We start from the raw sequence: 24,672 nt of genomic DNA, 5'->3' as shown, positions 1-24,672 counted from the left end.
TATTCCCAAGAGGAAAGAGCCGAGAGTTCTTTGACCTTATTTGGGTCGAGAACGGTCTCTTTTATCTCAATGAAATTCATTTCTCGGATTTTGTGCGAATTGCAATTTTAATATCGTCGCAAATCCCGCATTAAAATGCTTTTTAAAACGTTGTTTTTAAAGCAAAATGCATGGATTCATAAGTTGATGACTCTTTCGGAGCCATTTGGTTCTCGAGGGCATTTTGGTCATTTTGATCAAATTATCCTCGACCTTTCTGGAGCCGCCTTGGTCGCCGATTCACGAATCCTTTTCAATAAATTAAGTTTTTTGGGTACTCAAACTTTATTCAGTGCATGGATTCATGATATGTCTGATTGTCAATAACCCGCACATTTACTACATTCGGTAATAATTTATAAGCAATAAATCCACCAACGGGTTAATCGAGACGCTCACATGATTAAACCCACTTGACACTTATAGATCTTGCATGAATTGGTCATTAACTGATAACTCGCGCCGATAAGTTGTCAAATGACGGTAATGCCCTTTTCAAAATTCGCATTTCCAAAAGGGATAATCACACCAAAAATCATGAACTTGCACCGTTTTCCCAAATATAGCATCAACTCTCAAATTTTCAAAATATAACAAGACGTTACCTCCGTCAGACCAAAAATGTCACCCGTCAACAATTCCGTCACGATTCGTGACGTGGCAATAGACGACAGCCAATGTGGCCCAATGATTTTTAAGATCCAATAGAACAACGACAAGCGACCCTCTTCACCCAGATGATTTTTCAAAAAGACCCAGACTTTTTCTTTTTTGAAATTTTAGCCCAAATTTTTTTTGGAAAAACTGAGAGGGAGAGTGGGGGGGAGGGGGGCGAATTGGGGGAGGAGTGGGCAAGGGCCTAACCCGGCTGAGGGCTCCTTGCCGGCCCTCAACCCCCCAGGCAAGGTGGCCTGAGTCCGACCACCTCGTCGGAGGGGTCGAGGGCCGGCGGGGGAGCCCCTAGCCAAGTCGAGGCCCCCTCCCCTCTTCCCCGGTTTTTTCTATCATAGGAAAAACAAGGGGAGGGGGGAAGGGGGGGCCTCGACCCGGCTAAAGGCTCCCCCGCCAGCCCTCGAGCGAGAGGTGGCTGTCTCGCTGAGGGGTCGAGGGTCAGCGGGGGAGGCCCCAGTCGAGTCGGAGTCCCCCTCCCATCTTCCCCCGTTTTCTAATAGAAAAAACAGGGGAAGAGGGGAGGGGGGCCTCGACCCGGCCTGAGGCTCCTTCGCCAGCCCTCGACCCCTCGAGCGAGAGGTTGTTGTCTCGTCGAGGGATAAAGGGTCGGCGGGGGAGCCCCCAGTCGAGTCGAGGGCCCCCCTCCCTTTTTCCCCTATTTTTTTTTCTGATAGAAAGCAGGGGAAGAGGGGAGGGGGCCCCGACTTGGCTGGGGGCTCCCCCGTCGACCCTCAACCCCCCCGGCGGGGTGGTCGGACTTAGGCCTCCTTGCCTGGGGGGTCGAGGGTTGGTGAGAAACCCCCAGCCGAGTAGGGCCCTTGCCCACTCTTCCCTCGATCCCTTACCCCGCGGGGTTTCTCCAAAAAATTTTGGGCTAAAATTTCAATAAAGATAAAGTATGGGTCTTTTTGAAAAATCAGTTGGGTGAAGAGGACCACTTGTCATTGTTCTATTGGATCTTAAAAATTATTAGGCCACATTGGCTGCCGTTTATTGCCACGTCATGAACCGTGACGGAATTGTTGACGGGTGACATTTTTGGTCTGACGGAGGTAACGTCCTGTTATATTTGGAAAATTTGAGAGTTGATGCTATATTTGGGAAAACAGTATAAGTTCATGATATTTGGTGTGATTATCCCTTTCCAAAAATCCCGAAACGCGCGGTCCGATGTGTGTCTCAGCTTGAGTTTTTACCTGATTTCAGGTAACTTAGGTCAAGATACAGAAGATATTTCTAAATCACTTCCAGGCAAATCGATCGGTTCTTTGACTTTTTCGGGGTTCTTGCATAACTCTTGACGATTCAGGGAATTGGTCGACACCGACTACAGGCCGAGGTGGCCCGCACTGCGATGTTTCCCTTTTCCGAAAATAATTTTCAAATAAAGGGCAAAATCGTCTTTTCACAAATTAGCGACACCCCTAGGGTTAGCTTGACAGAAACACTACGGTATCAAGATAAGGACGGGCTACCTGTTCAGGTGCAAGTTCATCTGCAAAGCCTTTTCTTATTCACTGATGAGTTTCTATCATCCTATCGTAGACTCAAGTAACTATAACGGTTATCTATGTCACAAAACATGCAAAAATGCTGATTAACCTTTCACTCAACCTAATCAAACACTAGATAATGGTTAGGTGGAACTCTAGGTTCCAAATCTATAGTCAAAATACGAGTTTGGCGAATTTTTTTGGAATTTCAATTCTGCTCCAACTTGCAGTGAGTTCAGGAAAAAACCGAAAACTGAAATTCAAATGCGCTCTCAGTGAATGGGGGCGTTGGATCCTGTGCTTGATGGTTAGGGCATTGAACCCTAAGTGCAATGCGTCTTATGGGTCGGGCTCGACTTACATGGACAAACAAGAGCGGAAAAGTAACAAAGAACATGCAGTTAACAGAAAATGTGTTTGTTATTGCAAAATGTACGTGGATTAACAAATTTTTAACCTAGGGGTATTTTTGCAAGCAAATGCCATATGCTAAACAAGCAAACGCGTGTAAAACATTTTTTGCATTGGCTTTGTTTCAAGGACTTGACAGACATGGTGTCCGTAATCAAGTCCTTTTGTGTGTGGATTGCTTTTAAAGTTGTTCTGTATTGTGACACTGAAATTCCACTGAATTAGCCAAATTCGTGTTTTGACTCTAGATTTGGAGCCTAGAGTTCCCCTAACCATTATCTAGTGTTTGGTTAGGTCGAGTGAAAGATTAATCAGTATTTCGCATGTTTTGTGACAGAGATAACCGTTCTAGTTACTCGAGTCTACAATAGGATGACAGAAACTCATCAGTGGAAAAGAAAAGACTTTGCAGATGAACCTGCACCTAAACAGGTAGCATATTCTTATCTTAATACTGTAGTGTTTCTTGCAAACTAACCCTAGGAGTGTCGCTGAATTATGGAAATATGCTTCTGCCCTTTATTTAAAAATTATTTTCAGAAAAGGGAAACATTGCAGTGCGGGCCACCTTGGCCTGTAGCCTGTGTTCTGGATCGTCCAGGGTTATGCAAGACCCTGAAAAAACCAAGGAACCGGTCGATCTAACCGGAAGTGATCTAGAAAGATCTTTTGTATCCTGATCCAAGTTGCTTGAAATCAGGCAAAAACTCAAGTTGAGACACACAAGTCCTTTCTAGACGTCCGTGCTATATCGGACTGCACGTTTCGGATTTTGAAATGGACAAGTTTTGAAAATTGCATTAACGTCATTTAACAACTCATCGACATGAGTTATCAGTTAATTGCCAATTCATGCAAGATTTTTCGGTGTGAAATGTATTTAATCGTGTGAGCGTCCCGATTAATCTGTTTGTAAAATTAATATTTAATGATTATTACCGAATGCATTAAATGTACGGGTTACAGATAATCAGACAGACCGTGAATTGATCCATTGAATGGAGTCTGAATACTCGAAAAGCTTAATTTAATGAAAATGATTCGTGACTCAACGACTAAGACGGGTCCATAAAGGTCGAGGATAATTTGGTCAAAATGACCAAAATACCCTCAGAGCCAAATGGATCGGAAAAAGTCATCATTACACGAATCCATGCATGTTGTTTGAAAAATAACATTTTAAAAGGTGTTTTAACGCGGGATTTGCGATGATATTAAAATTGCGATTGCACAAAATCTGAGAAAGACTTTATTCGGGAAGAGAAAGCCTCGAATGACCCAAAACAATTCAAGAGGCTCTCGGCCACTTTCCTTGGAGGAAGACCAAGAGGTCTCTTGACTCATATCGGGTTTCAAGAGGTTTCCTCGTCTCGTTTTTAGTCATTTCGCACATGCTCAAATGTCAAACATGCTAAATAACACGTTTTTGACAGAATTCGGTATTGCCATGATTTGATAACACATTTAAACCCGCAAAATACGCACAAACATGTTATTTAAGGAATCGATAAAACAATACCGACTTCATGGGTGCAGGAAAACACAATGAAATTCAGGAATCAACTTGGATCAAGATAAGAAGATCATTTCTAGCTCGAAAAGATCAAAAGAAGACTCGGTCACCTCATTTGGAAGTAAACCCGAGAAGTCTTTTGATTTTCCCAGGTCGAAACGGTCTCCTTGACTACGATCCAACTGTTTCCCGACATGCTAGCACGTAAATCGAGAATAAACATGCATGATATAATATGAAAGTGCATAAAAATATAAACTTGCAAGTGAAACATGCTTAATACACCTTATTCTTTCATAAACATGCAAAAATGTAAAAAAAAAACATAGCTCCTCTAAGTCGGGAATGTTATACCTAGCCTCAGGATATGAGGAAAGAGTCGAGGAAGGGCTGGAGAGTAGGGTGACTCGGCTGGGCACGTGGATGGGTGTTCTGGTGCACGAGCACGAGCTTCGGGTGAGCTGGAGCATGGGCGTGCGCGCGGGACGTAGGCGGGCGTGCGCTGGAGCGCGAACGTCAGGCAGACGCAAGGAGCGTCATGAGGAGCACGGGCGTGTGCAGACATGCGCGTGAGCAAGCGTGGACGTGCGCGAGCGTCTGGAGCAGCGATTGAGCGTGCAGGCGAGCGTCTGGCGTGTGAGTAAGTGCGCGAGCGTGCGTCTGGCGTGCGGCTGAGAACACGGGCGTGCATCTGGCGTGCGGCTAATCACTCGAGAACACTAAATAAACATGAAATGATAAGATAGAAGCCTCAAAATAAAAATCTAAGTTTGGAAATGAACTCAAAGGATCCAAAACATGTGGGACATGAATTTTGGTTGAGTTCAGATTTAAGTCGAAATAGTAACCGCCATATTTTCCGACTTAAGTTTGAGGGTTTTGGCTTGGTTTTGTAGTTGCTATGGCTAGTATGCTTGCTGCTGGTTGCAAGGGAGTTGGAGAGCATTTGTTGAGAGAGAATTGCTAGAGAGAGTGTGCATGCAAGAAGTGGTTAGCTTAATGAACTTTATGCAATATATAGGCAAAGCTAATGAGCAATTAGAGAAAGCAAAGTGTAATTAGGAGCTTGCTTAGCAAAAGTCGATTAGCTTAATGAAGATGAGGATGAATGTCATCCAAGTATTCTTCATGAGGAAGAGCCAAATGCATTGAATGCATGGATAGTGATGGTTGAGTGCAAGAAGGACAAAGCTAGATATTTTGCATGCAACTTGGCTAGCTTTGTCTTGAGCAAGGGGAAAAAGATGTCGTGGGTCACGCCTGGGTTAGAGGTGAGTCGGGAAAGCTCCGGTGTCGATCGGTCGGGTGTTCAAATTTTTTGTAATTTGAAAGAACGACGTATCGACAATGTACGTGAGGAAACGGTTCAAATGAGCCCAAGATTGTCATTTTTCATGAGAAGATTTCTCGGGTGGTCATAAGGCTCGGAAACCGATTTTGCTCGTTTTAAGTGATCAAAGCGAAGTTAACTACTTCTAATGGCATATCTTGCATCTATGTTGTGCATTGGTCATTTTGATATGCATTGTCAGTTGGAATGAATAGTTGACCCTTAAGTCGGTATTGCAAATATGGAGTCGGAGATGTCCTAGGAGGCCGAAACTGAATTTCTCAGATTGCTTTCTAGGTTGTTTGGGCAATCCGGAGATCACTGCTATCTCTGTTTGTCGAAAACAGACATCTAAGGACTTGAAAAACGCATCTGAGACCTTTAAAGCATTGCTCGTGAGGCCTAGATGAGTTGTACAGTTCAGTCCGATGATTCCACATTGAGCCTTGGGATGGCTAGCACTATGTAGGCTAATCGTCTGACGTCAAGTTTCCGCAAAAAGGACCTCCAGATATGGATTTCCATTGAAAACGATCTTTTCTGCTCCTCGGAGGTCACTCGGGAAATTGAAAGGGGTTATGCTGTCTGATTTGCCCAATTGCGTCTGTCCGCTATAGTTTTCAGAGCAATGCAGGGTCAACTTCGTTTGCTGATATTCCGTCAGGCTAGTCTCCGGTTATGCATCTCTAGCGAAGGGTATGCTTATTTTGTCGCTCAGGAATCATTTGAAGTGTCTGTGTGGCTTTTAGGAGACAATCTAAAGCGCTGCTCATACTCTGTATGTTTGTGGTACATGGCTGCAACTGACATTCGGTATTAACTTTTCTCTGATAAACCGGCATTTTTGGACTACCATTGAAAAGTTGTTTGTATTCAGAAAATTGCTCTGTATAGAGCAAATGGTCTGTAAAATGTGTTTGAAGACACTTTTTATCTGTTTGGCATTGATGCGGATTTTTGGAGTCCAATATTGGATATTTTCTGATGGTTGAGCGAACCATCGAAAAATATCGTTGTCGGTTTTGTACTCTGAAAAATGCCGGTTTGGGGATTGTTTGGCTTTTGTTTGCTCTTTTAACTCCTGATGACTAAGGAAGTTATTCTGTTATTTGTCCATGTCATTCGCTTGTCCTTGCTGACTTGAGGGTAAATAGTGACTCGTTACTCTGTTGAGTCTTCTTCTGCATCGATGTTCAAGTCAAGGCCTGAATCATTGCTGATATGCATTGCTTGAATTGGTGAGCCAAAATGGGGTGCTGACACTGGAAACGGTGGAATTAATTGAGTGTGACAACCGATCATGAGATATACACATATATGCATGGAAATATATGCATGTGCATGGGTTAATGAGCTGAGGCGGTGGATTCTACTTTTCAAGTGGCACCCGGATTAATTGGTGAGCAAGGAAGAAATATTTCAACTTGCTTTTATTTTAGGTAGTGAATAAGCGGGATATATCTCCGATGTTGCTAGAATATTTTGTCTTAGAGATTTTAGGTGGTGTAGATGATCAATTTCCTATTTGATTTTATCTCGATCTTGATATATAGGAGTACTCAATTAAGAGAGATTTTCTAGAATTTCATATAACGCCTATAAATACATGTGTCGAAACTCGTTGTTAGGGTCCCCGACCAACATATTAATTGTACATTTTACTTATCTTTTCCTTTCATGCACTTTACTTTTACCTATCATTTATTTTCCTTACACTTTTAGTTTCCAAGCACTTTCGTGTATTGCACTTCCTCTACCGCACTTTCAATTCCCATTCGTTTTTTTCCTTTCAACCGATTCCATGTGGATCAAAGTAAATTCGTCCTTGGAACTTCTGGGCATTCAAGGCAGGAATTTCAACTTCTACGGAAGCATTTGCCGAGCCTACTCTACGGGATTGGGGTTTCACTTATATAGGGGGACTTTTGCAAGTTAAGGCTCAGCTTCTTCAGTTGAGTTTTGGCCGAGATATTAATAAGCAGGCTCTATAGCCGCTTATTTTGTTTCGGACTTGTGGTTGTGCGTAGAAAATTGGTGGAGAACTCATAACGTCTAAATACTCGAATTGTGATATCATCTTAGATGCACTTTAATTCGAAGATTTAAAATTTAGTCGCCGTGCAATACCGCGGACTTCTACGACCTTGGGACAACGCTTTGTTTCGGTGAGACCGGCTAGTGACATGTCAATCTTACTTAGAACCACTTCTCGGCACGCCTGCAATCACCACAAGCTTGGCCAAATTGGTGTCTTGATATTTTTGATGTGAACAGTTAATTGCGCCAAAAGTCACGAACTCTCACAGTTTTCTCAAATCTAGCACAAAATTTATTTTTTTACAAAAAAAATACTTGAACTTTTGAAAGTTGTTCCAAATCTACGTCCATCCATAAATCCATCAATTTTAGTGACGTGACACGGTAGCAACGAGGACGTGACAAATGGAATCTTCCGTCGCAATTGAAGGAGCTTTTTCTTCAATTTGTGGGTCCCACTGGACAAATAATTTGTTGGTGCAATTAACCCAAAAGTTAAAGATGAAAAATTTTCTCAAAATTTAATTACCATAAAGACAATTAGTCAATCAATATACATCCTTGCTTGCATGTTAGGTCACTTAAGGTATATTTAGTAAATTTATTTTCTTACTATTTTCCTGAATTTCATTAAAATTTTCCAATTTCTTTAAATTTTTTATCTTCTAAATTTCATTTTTATTTTGTATTTTATATTTTGTATTTTTAAAATTTTTGCTACAATTTTCTATTTTTTGTAATTTTTCCTAAATGTTTCTTAATTTTTAGTTTTCCATGTTTTGCTTTTTTACTTTTCTATTTTATCTAGACTTTTTAATAACATTTCTAAAATTTACCCATTTTTCTTGTTTACTTGGGACTTCTCATATTTTCATGAATTTTCTTTTTTTTTCCTTATTTTCAATATTTTATATTTCAATTTTATATTTGATCCTTTTTTGAGATTTTATACAATTTTCTCAATTTTCTATATTTTTCTTCTCAATTTTTACATTTTTTTGGAATTTTTTTATGCAATTATTTTATTATTTTATTTTTTAATGCCACGACAATATTTCATTTGCAATATCAATAAAATGAATAGAGAAACTGACATATATTAAATTTGGGAAGGAAATGAAAATTCATGTATTTTTGGGAGAAAAAAGTACTTCATGCTAGATATGAAAAATGCAAAATTTGTGATTTTTGGCACAATATTCCATAAAATAAACGGCTTTCAATAAAACTAAAGAAATGGAGAAGGTGAAAGACCAAATTAGATTTGATTTATTTTACTTACTTTTGATCACTACACAATTCCACCTGGCACCTACTCTCGCTATACACTTTTCTATCCTTATTTCTCTCTCTTTCACAGACACCGCTTCTCTATATTTTAGTTCACTTTTGTCCTCTATATTTTATTTTATTATCATATATTTTAACTAATAAATTTGGAATGCAATCATATCATATCATCTTGAACATTAATTTCAAGAGTTTTCAGGACAATCCCATAAATAGGGTATGTTACTAACAACTGAAAAATAAACAAAAAAAAATGAGTACGCTGCTTATACTATGTAAAAATCAATAATTAACACTCTATAATAGTATACAGTGCGGATGCAATGTCTTATACATACTTAAAATTAAGAAAAATAAATATACTTTTATGGTGATCATAAAATGATGAAAACAATTACATCAGATCAGGCGTAATGCTTGAGCATTTTTCATATATACTATGGTGTTTGGAAGCTTAACGGACCCAACTAATGCAGTTCAAATCAGATCAGTCTACTAAAATGTAAATTTCTCTCAACGTAGATTTTCTATAGTCATAAGATTGGAACTCGTGACCTTAGTGGAAATAAATATCGAATCACTTAAATCAATCGACGCTGGTTAATTCATAACTCTTATTTTTTTATTATAAGCGAGGCCCGTAGGCCTAGTGCAATAAAATGAAATCCTAATAACTAATAAATGGGCACATATATTCACACTAGATATTGAACATGAAACCTATTATTTAACAAGTGAAGGCGTACGTCACTATGATACATTCTCTTTTTGAATCACGACTCTTATTATATCTATCTATTATTACTAGAAATTAGAGGAGGAAATTAGTTTGTCTAAGTTTCCTTTTCCAAAAATACCCATAAAGAAATAGAAAGTTTAATTGATAACAATTAGATGAGTGAAAGTTTAAGTATCATTATGTAATTTTAACTTTATTGCTAACTACCAACTCTTAATTCCTCTCGCAATTTCTCTATCCCTCCTTTCTTTCCTATTCTCCCATTCTCTCTTATTTCTCTTTCCTCAACGAAATAATATCCCTTTTTTATATTAACTTTTCAAAATCGATAATTTTAACAAAATTAATATATATATATATATAGCATTTGTAATAAATTAATATATTTAATATATATTGCATGTATAAGTTAAATTTTAAAATTATAATTATAATATTTTGCATATATAAGTTAAATTTTAAAATTAAAATTATTTTTGATTCAGCGTTTAACACGAGTCACACCTTTAGTCTGTAATGAATACCTAGATATTTCTGATAAATTTCACACAGGATCCGCCACTCAATGCATCCCAAATCTATCCCCACCCGTAACCGCTCGCGAAAGTGGAGGCCCCCACCTACTGAAAAATTCCACTCTTCAATCCACCAATTTTTTCTTCTTTTCCTTTTTTATTTTCTCATGACATATTCTTTCACGTGACTAATTTCCCCATCTCACTTTTATTCCCACGTGCTCATATCTCTCTCTCTCTCTCTGCCTCTCTATGTCTCTCTCTTTCCAAACTTCCCCACATTCCTCCTCCCACTCTTCTCCAATGGATTCTCACCGTCTGATGGTTTCTCTGCTAATCTTCTTCACATACTTCACCCTTCAGTCAGCAAAACAAACCCTAACCCCAGAAGATAGCAGGCTCTCCTTCTTCGACACGAGCTCCGGCTTGAGGAACTTGAACACCCAACAGAACAACCAAACATCCTTGAATCTACTCCTTGGAACGTCGTCCTTGGACTCATGCTTGAGTCGATGCGACATGTCCTGCTGCTCCGGGCCATGCTCTGAGGAAGTCCTCACCATAGCGAGGAACCCCGAGATGGGAAGCTGGTTGAGGAACATAAGGAGGAGGATACACGAGAACCCCGAGCTCGCTTTTGAAGAAGTCCAGACGAGCAAGTTGGTTAGGAAAGAGCTGGATAGGATGGCGATCGAATATAAATACCCGATGGCCAAGACCGGGATTCGGGCATGGATTGGAAGTGGTCGAGCACCTTTTGTAGCAATTAGAGCTGATATGGATGCTCTCCCTATTCAGGTTTCTTCCATATTCCTTTTATTTCTTTCATTGAGTTGTGCGAACAATTAAACAGAAAAGGGGAGAAAGAAAACCATCTTTAGTTTTGTGTCTTTGCTTTTCCTCTTTCTCTTCTATATGTGCTTGATTATTTTTCTTTTTCTTCACGGTATTATAGAAAGCATGTATCTACAACTTGTCCTTAGAGAAAAAAAAATCTAAGATTCACCTGAAATCATTACCTTACTTTTATACTATTGTGATCTGACAGCTTTTCATAGAATCTCGTACACGTGTTGTCTTTATCTGTATTTATTATCAGTCTGTACTATTTCTGACAGAGTATCTATGTACTTGACTAGTGTACGGCATTTGAACTCGCCCGCGGCCTCGGGATTGTCAAAGAGGCCATGTGAACAACATTGGGATCATTGATGTGAATGATTATAGTCATGACCATGTAACATAAGTTGAGTGATTTTGCTCACCAAAATAGGGTCATTCTCTCGTGAAGAGAAAGTTAGCTATGGTCATTCTTCTTCTTTTTTCGTTTTTATACGTAGGGAATATGTAAAATATATTGATGGATTTTTTTTAATGGGTTAAGAATATTGTGAAAATTTAGGAAGCGGTGGATTGGGAGCACAAAAGCAAGGTTGAGGGGAAAATGCATGCATGTGGCCACGACGCCCATGTGGCCATGCTACTCGGCGCTGCCAAAATCTTGAAGACCAGAGAACATCTTTTGAAGGTTTGGTCCCTCAATTGTTTTCTATTTAATTCCTCATATCGAATTTTCACAGATATTGGAAGTTGTAAATTGTATTGATTAATGTCGAGCTCGAGAAAAAAAAATAGGCTTTTATATATATATATATAACTAGGGAAAACTATATGCCCTAACATAAATTAAGTGTCAAAACTAGTTTGTGCAATTTTAAATATTGGACAAATTGGGGAAATATAGGCGTCGAATTAAATTTGGTGTACATAACATTACACATACGTTACAAAACCAAAAGAGGAGAATTAATGGGTTTTGGGGTGCGCCCCCCACCCCCCAGATTAAAAGTTAAGTTTATGCGCCTACCTCATAGGTAATAATAACTGAAAAATAAAGATGAGAAATTCTTCGATGGGAACGGTACCTACCCTTATAATTCACATTAAAGGTGACAGTTATTGCACTTAACAATTTCTTCAATTATTATTTAAATTTACTATCCTACGTGATTGTCCTCTTCTCTCTCTTGATATTTTGGCAACGGAAGTGAGAAATGTTATGTTAGCTCGATTATGTGGTTTTTGACTAAAAGACGATGGATATCGGTGAAACGCTTATACATGGATTGTGGGTAGTTCAACTCTTTGTTCACAGCTTGAATTAGATATTGCTTGTTAGCAAAATGCGAAATATACGATGAACCGTGGATCTTTTATACAAAAATTCACTGAACCCTAGTACCCGAAAAAAGAAACTGCTGATCCAATTATTAGGAAGCTGCATATATATATATATATATATATGAAGTATTTTGTGGTTGTGAGTACTATTCTCGTCCACTAGGTGAATCTATGTTTTACGCATTACCGTTATTCTCATATATATGAAATATTTTCCCAGCCACTGTGTTTGCTTTGTATGTGGGATTCTCTAATTGGCTCTTGATGGGGGCGCTTCTTCCACACTTTTCTTCCCCAATTAAGTATAAACTTAGTTCCTGCCCCATTAACAATAATAAAGTAGTCATAAAGATAATGATACGATGATATTTGATTAATTAAGTGCTATGATTCTTTTCTCTCGGTTCTTTTGAACAGTAATGTCTACTAGCCTTTCGCTTTCGCTTTTTCGATGTGAATCTTGATTTCCGAAGTTCAATTGGGGTCCGACTACCGATCTCTCACTTCATCTATAGTAGAGGAGTTGGCATTTTCTTCGAGCTAATTATTGCTTCTTTGGTTTTCCACTTTCCTTCTTTTCATTTTCCGGAAATTATTTATTTTTTGGCCTTTCTGCAATAATAATTCATCAGCAACTAAACTATTCGTGAAAGATCGTCTTGCTAAAGTATTTCTCGACCATATATATATATATATATATATATATATAGTCGTCAAGCCCTATAACTACGGAACTATGGTAACCTTTGTGTAACCAGCAAATTGCAACGGGTTTAGCAACTAGATTTTGTTCCTTAGTAAGTAAGATTTAATTGCTCAAAAAAATTTGCGGTTTTCCAATTGAATTTTAAAATTTTAACTCTAACTTTAATTATACTCACTACACAACAAAAATCAACTCTTCAAAGTTAAAATGGTGGCCACATACATAAATCCACATACAACTTCATTATACTCAATTCAATTTTTAATAATAAATTCTCTCAACTATTCATTACTTTTTCACACTTTTTCTCATAATTCAACAATATAATCATTACAGTCCAATTAAAATCAAAACTCAACTCTACTCAACTTTAAAACTAAACCCACCTTGTTTATTGTTGTATTGATATATGTTTCTAATTTAAAATTTAATTTTGTTCTGTCAAGACAATTTAATTTGAAACAATTCCGTTGGTCCAGTGGAGATTTTGACACAGTTCAATTGTTTGTCCCATGCAATTGGTAAATTGTATATATATGTCACTATGGATGTAATAATGTCAATAGAATAACCAAGAGAAAATTTTACAAGAGACATGTGTTTTTCGTTCTTTATTTTATTTTTCTTTACATATATATATATATATATACTTATTGGATTCCTCTGTTATTGTCCAACCACTGGTCCTTTTAGGGTACAGCTATTTGTCGGCCAACAGTTTTTCTGCTTTTCTAAATTTGGTCATATGCAGAGGGACTTTTCTTCCACTTATTATGTGCTTCGTGTCCTACAACATCGGGACATGGAGTGGATAATAACGATAAGTCCATCGATGCACACATGGTTGTGAAAATCTTCATGCATGTTGAAACGTATTCAGATCATATATATATATATATATATATATATATATAGAATAACCTCTGAAATTCAGGATCAATCACAACTTTAACACGTACAAATTAAATTGCACTAGAAGTAGCTCTTTTTTTTGGCGAATGTGCTAAGTAGAGTATTATACTAATGAAGATGTACAGTATATTTTGTCATTTTGCTTCTTCTTTCAATGTTGATCTATCTTGTGCTAATTCTTAGGTCTTACATTTTGATCCTTCTTGTGTTAATTATATTATGTATATGTAAACATGGTATTCATGAAAAATGGTAATAATTGATTCGTCGCATGGAACCACAATGGTATCCGACCAGGATAGATTAGCATGATTGAGTAAAAGCCCGTTGTTTGAGCTAAGGGTTGGGTCAATATTTTTAGGTTTCCTCCCTCAAAGAAACCTTGTATTAGTAACGTCTTTGTTCAAATCGTTGCAAAGATGCTCGTGCTAGCATGTTTATGTTGTCAAAAATAAATAAATAATAAAAATAGATAAATGAATAAATGAATGACAGAAAAAAAAATTAAAGAAAAAAACAAACAAAACGTAAGTTGCGTGGTCCCTGTCCATGTGAACTACACCAAATAGCTAGAGACCCAACCTGAAAGTATTTTCTGCACTTTTATGGCATGTCGATGACGAGTGACCGGAAAACTAATAGAAAACACATACAAACAGATAAGGCATTAAAGTTTTTGGGTCTCGGCTTTAAATTTACTGTAATTTGTTAGTCGGTGTGTACTTGTCGTTTGATGAAAATTGTATAAATGTATGAGTCACGCTCAAGAAATATTATATATATATATACACACACATGTATCTTTTTAGTTTGCACATTTTTAAACTCGAACTTGTCCTACACCTGTCAAGAGTTGCTCTATGCTGACTGAGGTCACGACATATTTGCACTTGCAAATTGATTATAAAATTTATCTGGAGATTTGGAAACTCTCGAGGTAGGCTTATACATTTCCTTTTTCTATGATGAATATGGTTCATACGTTAATATTATTCACAACTAAATAACTTACTATATATTTTGCCTCGAAAGAAAGTTGACTAGTATCTTCGATATTGTCGACAAATTACATGCACAGGTGAGGAGTGAGTAGAATTTTTTTTTTTAATTACAAGAAAAACCTATAAATTTATTTAAGAGAAATGAAAAACTAAACGGGAAAGAATTATAAATTTCACTATGAGAATTGAAAATGACATATCCTAATTCCAGAAGAGTGTACGCCATTGCGCTACTTTTTCTTTCCGAAGGAATTGTTACATTAATTATTACTTTCGGCGTGATTAGTGCACGCTAGTGAAATAATTGCTATCTTAAGAAAAACGAATTCATAATGATATTTTGGCTTTGTTGTAAGAAATAAGAATACATTTTGGCATGTGCATTAATTTAGGGTTTCAGCGTATTTTGGACAGACTATAGGCTTAGGATAGGATGTGTTTCAGTTCTGTTCCTAACCCTATCATGTAGCTGCTTCGCTTCCAGAGGAAAATAGAAATTAAAGTACTTTTGTTTTCTAGCACGCCAATCTAATAGTTTAATTATATAAAAGAAGGGAAAAAGATTTATAGATTATTTCTGGTTTTTTATTTATAAAGAAACTATGGGTCCCCTTGTAATAAAAAAAGAAACATGAATTTAGTACAATAAATTAAAATTTCAGTAGCTAATTAAAGGATGCGAATAATTTCATCATGAGAATTGAATCTGTAATCTCTTAGTTGACATAGAGAGTGTCCGTCACTGTACTACATCTTTTTCATTTATTTGTGTTTTATAATTATAGATTAGGCGTTCGGTCTTGCCAATCTCTACGTCTTGGTCATTACTTTCTGCCACAATTATATATAATAATCAGTTCAAAAATGGTTCTCTGGTTAGGGTTTTCTTGTTCTTTGTTTTTTTTTTCCCCTTTTGCTTTCACTGTCTGACTTCTGAAAAAAAAACTCGATCCTTTTTCCCTTGACAGGTCGATTATTATTCTCTGACCATATTTTAGTGATCATTTATAATTTATAATAGTAGATTGTTTTTGGAGCAACGTAGGAATCTTATTCATATAAAAGATGAAAGATGCCCACTTACATATATGGGGTATTTTATTTTCCATTCTGATATCATATGAAATTTTATCTTTATCATAGAAGTCTGCATTCAAAAACTATTGCAGCTCATTGTAAAGGCATAATTTTCCAGTTCTTATAATTATTCGATTATTAACTAACAAATTTCGACGGTAGAAAATTGCTGCAGGTGGGTAAAAGCTAACAACTTGGATGTAGGCTTCGTCTTTGTTAACTATCGATCATTTATGTTTTATAGGGGACGGTGGTGTTGCTGTTTCAACCGGCGGAGGAAGCTGGGAACGGGGCAAAGAGGATGATAGCAGATGGGGCTCTCGATGACGTGGAGGCCATTTTTGCAGTCCACGTGTCTCACGAGCATCCGACTGGCATAATCGGGTCAAGACCCGGTCCTCTACTAGCAGGGTGCGGGTTCTTTAGGGCGGTGATAAGCGGGAAAAGAGGTGGTGCCCATGCGCCCCACCAGTCCGTCGATCCTCTCTTGGCCGCCTCAGCGGCTGTCATGAGCTTGCAAGGAATTGTTTCCCGAGAAGCTAATCCGTTGGACTCGCAGGTAATGTAGATATAGAGTTCACCAAAAAGAAGAAAAAAAAAAAAAGAGTTACTGCTTCTCATATATTTTCGAATTTTCAGATATCTTCGTTTTCAAAAATATAATATTAAATTTACCTATAGCTATTATATTCAGGATAATTTACCCTAAAACTTTGATCTATTTGAATAAATAAAAGGTGGAGTTTTTTTAATCTTGAAAATAATGAGAACAAAAATAAAAGGTGGATCTTAAATATATGAAAGAAATTTTTTTATTCACTGAAAAAAAAGAGAATTTTTTCGGTGAATTACATGAGATAGAATTTACATAATGAAACTAGAGGCGATACATCGGTACTACATGTAGAAATTATATATAAAAAGAATAAAATAAAATAAATAAAAATAAATAGTTCTTTTTTTGGCAAAAAATAAAAAGAAATATCTTCATTACTTGGTTTTTTTTCCCTATTTCTTTTGTAAGGTCAGAAATCAAAATAGGAAGTTACATCTCCGACACGCGGAGAATGTGGGCAATTTTTCTTCCGTGAATAGTGGCAAGGTTTGAGGGCTAAAAATATATATAGTAAAAAGATTTTTCTTGAAGTTTTTGCTTTATCTTTTTTTCAGACTTTTGTTAAGTCCTACACATATTTGATATTTTTGAAATTTTTAAATGATATTATGATAAATTTTACTTTGAAGAAAGCGCTCACTTCTTTTTTTTTGCTAACTCGGGATGTCTGGCTTTCGTCCGACTAATTCCCGAAGTTCCGTGAACCTCCAACGGCGCACTGAACGGGTAATCACGCCAAAGGTGCTCCGATGACACCAAGGGGTTTCGAACGGGGTATCGGATGGATACTTAAGCTCCTCCTTACCACTAGATCAAATTCTTTGGAGTTAAGAAAACGCTCACTTCATTATGCCAATATAAATAATATATAATAGATTATAGATAAAAAAATACAAAGAAAATATTAACTTATGACACATTTCATCTTGAATTTATCGTATGAACTCGAAGAAATTGGTTATGCATGTATTGTTTAACGTTTTCGTCGCTTATAAATTGTTGTAATAAAATCTCCAGGTAGTATCTGTGACGTCATTCAATGGAGGCAATGATCTGGACATGATACCCGATTCTGTGGTCCTCGGTGGCACCTTCAGGGCATTCTCCAACTCAAGCTTCTACCAGCTTCTACGAAGAACTGAGGAGGTAATTTTGCTCCCACTTATTAATCTATTTTGTCTATTTTTTCCTTTGATTAAGATGCCGATCGATGATGATCTCACATATGGGCTCCACTTATACCTATTGAAAGTTTGACATGATCATCATTATGTCCGTATACTTACCACGTTAATCTTATTAGATAACGGCATATTTATTATTTATTAATCAATATTTCCATTTACGCATTAAAAGATATGCAATGAGTGTTACTTATTGATTTGATTGTGGATAAGTAATAATACTCTTCTAGTCTTCTCGTGGGACAGTTGTGAGCTCGATTTACGAGTTACGTGCATTCTTATTAGATGTTACTCGTCCGAACGATTGAGTAACACTCACTCAATATTTTGTCCACAAGCATAGGCTGTAATAGTTTTGAAGCTCTGTCGTGTGGAATTAATATATCAAATAGGAGGCATACATGTGCGTAACGGAACCCACGCTCTGATACAACATGAGCGCTACCAAAAAAACAAATATATCTGTAGATGATGTACTTTTTGCTATAAAGTCAAATGAATCTGATCATGTGATTGTTGAATTGAGCAGGTGATTGTGGAGCAGGCCAGAGTCTTCAGATGCTCTGCCACAGTCGACTTCTTCGAGAAGGAGTACACCATATATCCCCCCACGGTGAACGACGAGAAGATGTACCAGCACGTGCAGAAGGTGGCTACTGATCTGCTGGGCCCGCACAACTTCCGGGTGGTCCCGCCAATGATGGGGGCGGAGGACTTCTCGTTCTACTCCGAGGTGGTCCCTGCAGCCTTCTTCTACATCGGGATAAGGAACGAGACGCTTGGGTCGACCCACACAGGCCACTCGCCCTACTTCATGATCGACGAGGATGTTCTTCCAGTCGGAGCTGCTGCCCATGCGGCAATCGCCGAGAGATACCTAATCGAGCACGGTTGACGAGTTAGTTCTAGGGGCTAATTAGTCATTCTAAGGTTTTCGGTTTTCCACTTCGTGCAGTGACTAATACTTGGGATTCAACCTGATGCAATTGATCAATTCGTGCAACTCTTGTGTAAAATTAGGGAGGGAATAGATCCTTTTGTAAATGTCACGCTGTGATACATCCTGCATTATTTAATGACTTAAGCCCCCTTAGGAACAATCACGAGAATGTACTGGTAAACTCCAACACACATTCTCTCTTGAACACTCCCCCTATCACACCTCTAACTTGAGCGTCGGAGGGGGCTCTCGGACACCAACTCGAGAGCTCTTCTTGCAGGTCTCGGAGTGGCGGTCGGATTCGAAGGACCTGAGGATCCTTCGTGTTGGGGAGAGAATTTTTTCTATAGTCTCGACTAGGGAGAAGTATAAAGATAACGATTTAAAATATGATTATCAACAACAGATGCATAATTAGTCGGACAAATCCCCATCATTTTATGCATCAGTAATGGATCCAACTGATACGTGACTCTTCAGCGAACTGCAGCATGGGTACAATCAGGAATTAAAACATTTTAACATCTAGGATTATATCTCGACATGCATGAGGTTTTTGAATGTATGATTTTTGTTGTGAAATGTATAAATATAAGTTGAACCTGGATTTCGCATATCCAATATCCAAAAGAAAAAAAGGTTGAATCTGGGACGTTATAAACCAAAATAAAGAAATTGATGCTATTTCTTCAAGTATAAAAATTGGCGGGTCACATAAAGCCCACGATTGATCGTAGGCTCTAGGAAATGATAGATCTCAGACCCATTTCGGTCTTTATGAAGGTGACTGATGCTAATGATGGGGGAATTTTACTAATCTGGTATATCATTGATTGATGTAAAAAAAAAATATAGAGTCGCGCATACCTATAATATATAGGTATTTAATTTTGGCTCCCCGGACTTGTGCAATAAGAGGCCACCATTCATTCGATGATAGCTTGCCATATAGGATTTTAGACTACATCATTGGCTCATGGTTAAGTGTCTCTATACTGACATTCTTAAATGTAATAAATAAAGGATAAGTTAATTTAATAATTCTAGAAAATTTAACTCTTTCACTTAATTTTATTAAGATGTGCGAATTTAGGACCACCAGCAATCCAATTGCAGAGGTGAAGCATTGCTTCGAATCGAGGGATTTCATGATATTCTATTAACCATTCGCAAATTAGCCAAAATAATTTCATGTAGGTGAAGAATTTTTTAAATTGGTAATTGGATATCATTTTCAAAGGAACATAGTAAGTAAAAATTAAAAATTGAATTGGAAGAAGTGGATCATGATATCCATAAATTTCAAGAAATCTATATATCAATTCGGATTACTCTCACATGATGACTCGATTTGTTCAAAGAAGGACTTCAGAGAAGACTACCTGAGCATTCTTAGCTCATGATAGGCCGTCCCTTTTAAATTTCCTACATAAAAGAATTTTGGAATTATAATTCCTTTTTTCATATTAATTTCTAATCTTATTCTCTTATTATCACATAGATAGGTTATTGCAAGTCACATTGCGATTGCTTAAATTTATACAATTTAATTTGTTAATATATTTACAAGTTTTATCTAATTTAACGATTCACGCATTGATCAGTTTGATCATTTTCTACCCAATACCAACACATTTGCTTAAGGGCTTTTTATTTGATTAAAAAGACACTTTTTTTCATTTTTTTAATGATTCTTTCTATTTCGATAATAGGTAGTTTACCGTTGTGCAAAATAGAATTTACTCATATGATAGAAGCATTGAGTATATTTAAATTAAAGCTGAAGACAGTAATATATATGTGTGTGTATATATATATATAGCTACATGTTGTAAAGTATCAATATTTTTGGGTTTCAAAAGTTTATGATATCAGTAAAGAATAACGAAAGAAAAAGTTTTTATATTCTTTGTTTTGCTTATGCAATAGTTTTGTCTTACTAAAAGTATATTTTAAAAAAATATCATTGCCTAATCTATGACAAATAATTGATAAATAAATTTTCCTTTTATGAGGGTTTTCTAATATTATTTTTATTATGAAATTGACTAACAAGACGCATTAGTTTTTTTAATTATTTTAATTTAAATAAAATTATAATATTGAATTATTATATTAAAAATAGATTACATATTGAAGTTTTTTTAGAAAATAAAACTTTTTCAGTACTTTTTATATTGTAATTAGGACACTAAATTCTCTTAATAAGCTTTCTTGAATAGATATTCAAATTTTCACAGAATAAATATACTTTGTTCATTTTTTGACGCACCTAAGTGTGACTGTGTGAGAGACTTCTCGAACAATCCTTTAACTCATGGTTTCCCATCCTTTTGAGTATCATGTGCTAGTAAGTTTGAATTTTCCATTTCAACCAAAAATATTTTTTTTTATCCATTCATTAATGCATGAATAGATTCTGCAAAGATCTTATTGCTACTTTAATTATAAAAAAATATAAAGATTTATCTGTATTTAAAATTTACTCAATGGGTGGCTTGCGCGATGCACGGGCATAATTGTCTAGTTATCAAATAATATTCACCCTTTCTTTTTTCTCATTTTCATTCACTATATGGCATAAACATTTGTTGAGGAGAATGTGTTTCCCCTTGATATTCCTTCAGTGGAGGGTGCTATGAATCTTAATTAAGGCGATAAAATCATAGTAGGAAAGAGCTTGGAGAACTTTAAAGAAGTAATAACACATTTGTTGCATCGCTGATCGTCTCCCATGACCGAGAGCCCATGCGTTTCCCATCCCTTAATATCTGTATGATACTCTGTTGATCTACCGTCTACGAAACTATAATCTGCAAGCAAGGCCCACTATTTCTTGCCATAAGGTCTTACGGGATGATGTGTCAGATTCTGCACGGGAAGATCAAATCTCCGGATTTCTTTATCCGGGATTCTCAACGGAACAGCTATAGGAGCCAGCGGAAGCTTTCAATGGGACTGCAATCGCTTCCATCTTCCTTGCTGTGAGTCACAGTGAAGAGCTTAGGAGCCCATTTCTCTCCTCTTGAGTCCCTCTCCCTTTGGAGCTCCCTCTGCCTCTGCTCAACACTTCTCTTTGCTTCCATTGCCTTATCCCACTTCTTCCCCGGGAATCCCCCGACTCACCTCGCCCCGCACCACGGTTGATTCTCTCTCCAAGACACCCTAAATGTCCAAAAATAGACACGAGAAAACGAATCCCATTATTCATCACGTATTCAGGCTGAGGCCGCTGAACTACAAGCTGATTAGTATGGCTGAATCAAATAACTGATCAATCTCACCTTTGGATCCTCTACATAAGGGGTACTGAGCCCTGACATGGCTTCGTAGATGAGCCAAAGTTTCCCACTGCTGATGTCCTTGATCGTGACAGACCTATACATTAGTCGAATAAGTGAGAAGATAACACAATTGAAAAAATAAAAAAAAAAGTGTAGTGAACATGTCCATCTATACATATAAGGCCTATCATGCTCTTGGCAATAATAGTTGTTTGCATTGAAATTTCATTATTAGAGAGGATAAATGCAGACATCGGATCTGCTAATCCGACAATCTGATGAAAAGAAAACTAATAATAACTTGCTAAAATGTGAAACCATTCATTCACGAAATAATTAATCCTTCATTACAAGGATAATTGTCACATTATATCGAGATGTGGAAATTACAAAACCAACCTCTTCAAATGCAAACTGTCCTGTATATTGTAAATTCCCTCTCCTTACGGAAGTAAAAATTACAAATCAACAGGAATTCCAAGTGCAAACCATAGCCTCCTCTTCCCAAGTATGTCATTCCCTTCATTCATTGCCCAAGAATGCCTCATAATTACACAAAAAAAAAAACATGAATTCATCGAGCAAAAAAAAAAAATGAATTCACCAGTTAAATAATGAAAACCTCATGCTCAAGAATCCTTAAACTGCTAACATGATAACATGGAGAAAAATTTATCGCTAATCACATTAAGCAATATGGAGCCACTGAAAGCAAACCAACTTGTGCAGACATTTTGAGGAGCAATTTCGAGGCGCGAGAATGCATGGGGATGAGATGACTTCCAAACTGTCGTGAGATGACTGGCGTTGGATTTGTGGAGGCGGGTCGGAAGAGTAGCTCGACCAGTACCGACGTGACAGATCGATTGGGAGGCAGCGATGCAGCGTTTTTTTGTAAAGGGAAGGGTAAAAATAAACGTATCAAATTATCAGGCGCGAAGCAACGGTTCGGAAAGGAAGCAGAGATGTATATAATGGGAATTAGAAAGTGTCAGACTGACCCTGTATTTTTTTTAATTGTAGAGTGATTATATGGGGGAAAAAAATATTCATCCCCCTCTCCAAGAGAGGTTGTCATCTTTATTTTATTAATATACTATTTATTTGGATTCATGATGCGACGCATATATCCAAAGATCATAATTCAATAAATTTTTTGGATGAAATTCACGCCCTTCTTAAATTTCTAAGTAAAATTTTTGAATCTTGTTCTTTGCTTCAGTTGGTAAATTAGTATAAAAAAAGCTATTCACATGAATGAAGATGAGAAATTATCTACTAATCATGTCGAAGTCTACCAGCTTATACTAATTATCAGCCTAATTTTCCGAGCAGCTAGCTTTAATCGTGTCGTGTATTTTTTGTACTATTTTTTATTCCACGGAATCGAAGTTGCTCTGTATCTCTAAATCCCAATTCACACTTTAAATCCAAATCCGCTATCTCACACAACAGTGTTCCATATTCTTTGCAAAAAAATCAAAAGGTCAGCTGGAATATGATTGAACGTGAAAAAAAAAAGATGTAACGACTTAGTTAATTTGATTTATCTTAAATTTGATTCTACGAGTGCATTTTGTCAATTCCTAGAGAATAAAAATCTATTTCATTACCTTAATTCTGATCTAAATAATTTTATTCGTTTGGTTTTACTAAACCTACTAATAAAGTACATAATTAAGTTAATGCCTTTTTGATGAATAACTTACTATTTTTTATGTAAATAAAATACGTAATACAACTAATTCAATATGATAAATTTAAAATGTGTTATTTATAGTCAACTTGAAAATTATAAAAAACCTTAATTTAACCAACATATGCTAATTAATAATTTTAATTGATCCAATTAAATAATAATAATAAAATATACATATTTCTGTCATGGATACGCGAGTAGAATGGCTAATAAATTTTAATTCGATAAGGAATTTTTATTTTTTGGTGGCAAATTCAGTAAGGAAAATCTTTCCTACAAAATTATTCTACCAAACAAAACTCTTACCTACAAAATTAGAATTGAGTAAGCTATACATCACATCAACATGCATATATTGAGTCTATCTATTCAAATATAAAAAATAATTCTTGACAGACACTTTGTTCCCCTTTTCCTTAAATAACAATGAAATGCTTGGGTTTCTACCTAAAAAAGCCATAATCGGATCAAGGATGGTATTTATATATCTTTTAAAACAAGAAGATAATTATACATTATCATCCATACTACTACAAAATAGAGAAGTCAAGTCTTCGTATAACTTTTACTTTCCATTAGTGTTCTTCCTGAAATTCCATCAAAAAATTATAATCGTTGGATTAAAAGGAGATATAGTAAATTAGCTACTCCATAATAATTAACTGTCTCTCTTTTTTTTTTCCCTCGGTTTCCCTCTTTTCTCTCTTCTCTCTCCCCTCTCTCTCTTCTCTTAGTGAGGGCAACGCTTCCAATTATGCTCCATGCAAAAAAAAAAATCCAATTTGTATATTCATTTCATGGCACACGATGCTTTTATTATAATTTACCAAAAAACAAAGATGTTTTTCCCCTCTCTCTCTTCTCGTAGTGAGGGCAACGCTTCCAATTCTGCTCCATGCAAAAAAAAAAGAAAAAATCCAATTTGTATATTCATTTCATGGCACACGATGTTTTTATTATAATTTACCAAAAAACAAAGATGTTTTCCCCCTCTCTCTCTTCTCTTAGTGAGGGCAACACTTCCAATTCTGCT

At 36.6% G+C, this 24,672-nt stretch overlaps 1 protein-coding gene across 1 annotated transcript; it reads left to right on the top strand.

Annotated features, from left to right (window-relative positions):
* Nucleotides 1-10,279: 10,279 nt before the first annotated feature.
* On the top strand, nucleotides 10,280-18,825 carry LOC116216074 (IAA-amino acid hydrolase ILR1-like 6). Its single transcript, XM_031551994.1, has 5 exons — nucleotides 10,280-10,837; nucleotides 11,442-11,567; nucleotides 16,161-16,475; nucleotides 17,550-17,678; nucleotides 18,246-18,825. Exons 1-5 carry the CDS (start codon nucleotides 10,292-10,294, stop codon nucleotides 18,609-18,611), a joined length of 1,482 nt encoding a protein of 493 aa, XP_031407854.1. The 5' UTR covers nucleotides 10,280-10,291; the 3' UTR covers nucleotides 18,612-18,825.
* Nucleotides 18,826-24,672: the final 5,847 nt, after the last annotated feature.

The sequence above is a fragment of the Punica granatum genome, chromosome 8 (genome assembly GCF_007655135.1).
Source record: "Punica granatum isolate Tunisia-2019 chromosome 8, ASM765513v2, whole genome shotgun sequence".
Taxonomy (NCBI): domain Eukaryota; kingdom Viridiplantae; phylum Streptophyta; class Magnoliopsida; order Myrtales; family Lythraceae; genus Punica; species Punica granatum.
Note: the sequence above shows the minus strand (reverse complement) of the source record. Positions and strands in the feature narration are given on the sequence as shown.

Excerpts from the sequence above, each read along its gene's own strand:
- LOC116216074 (XM_031551994.1), top strand. The coding sequence starts at position 10,292 with ATGTCTCTCTCTTTCCAAACTTCCCCACATTCCTCCTCCCACTCTTCT. Across the intron at positions 11,568-16,160 it reads CCAGAGAACATCTTTTGAAG|GGGACGGTGGTGTTGCTGTT; the intron begins GTTTGGTCCCTC and ends TATGTTTTATAG. Across the intron at positions 16,476-17,549 it reads CTAATCCGTTGGACTCGCAG|GTAGTATCTGTGACGTCATT; the intron begins GTAATGTAGATA and ends TAAAATCTCCAG.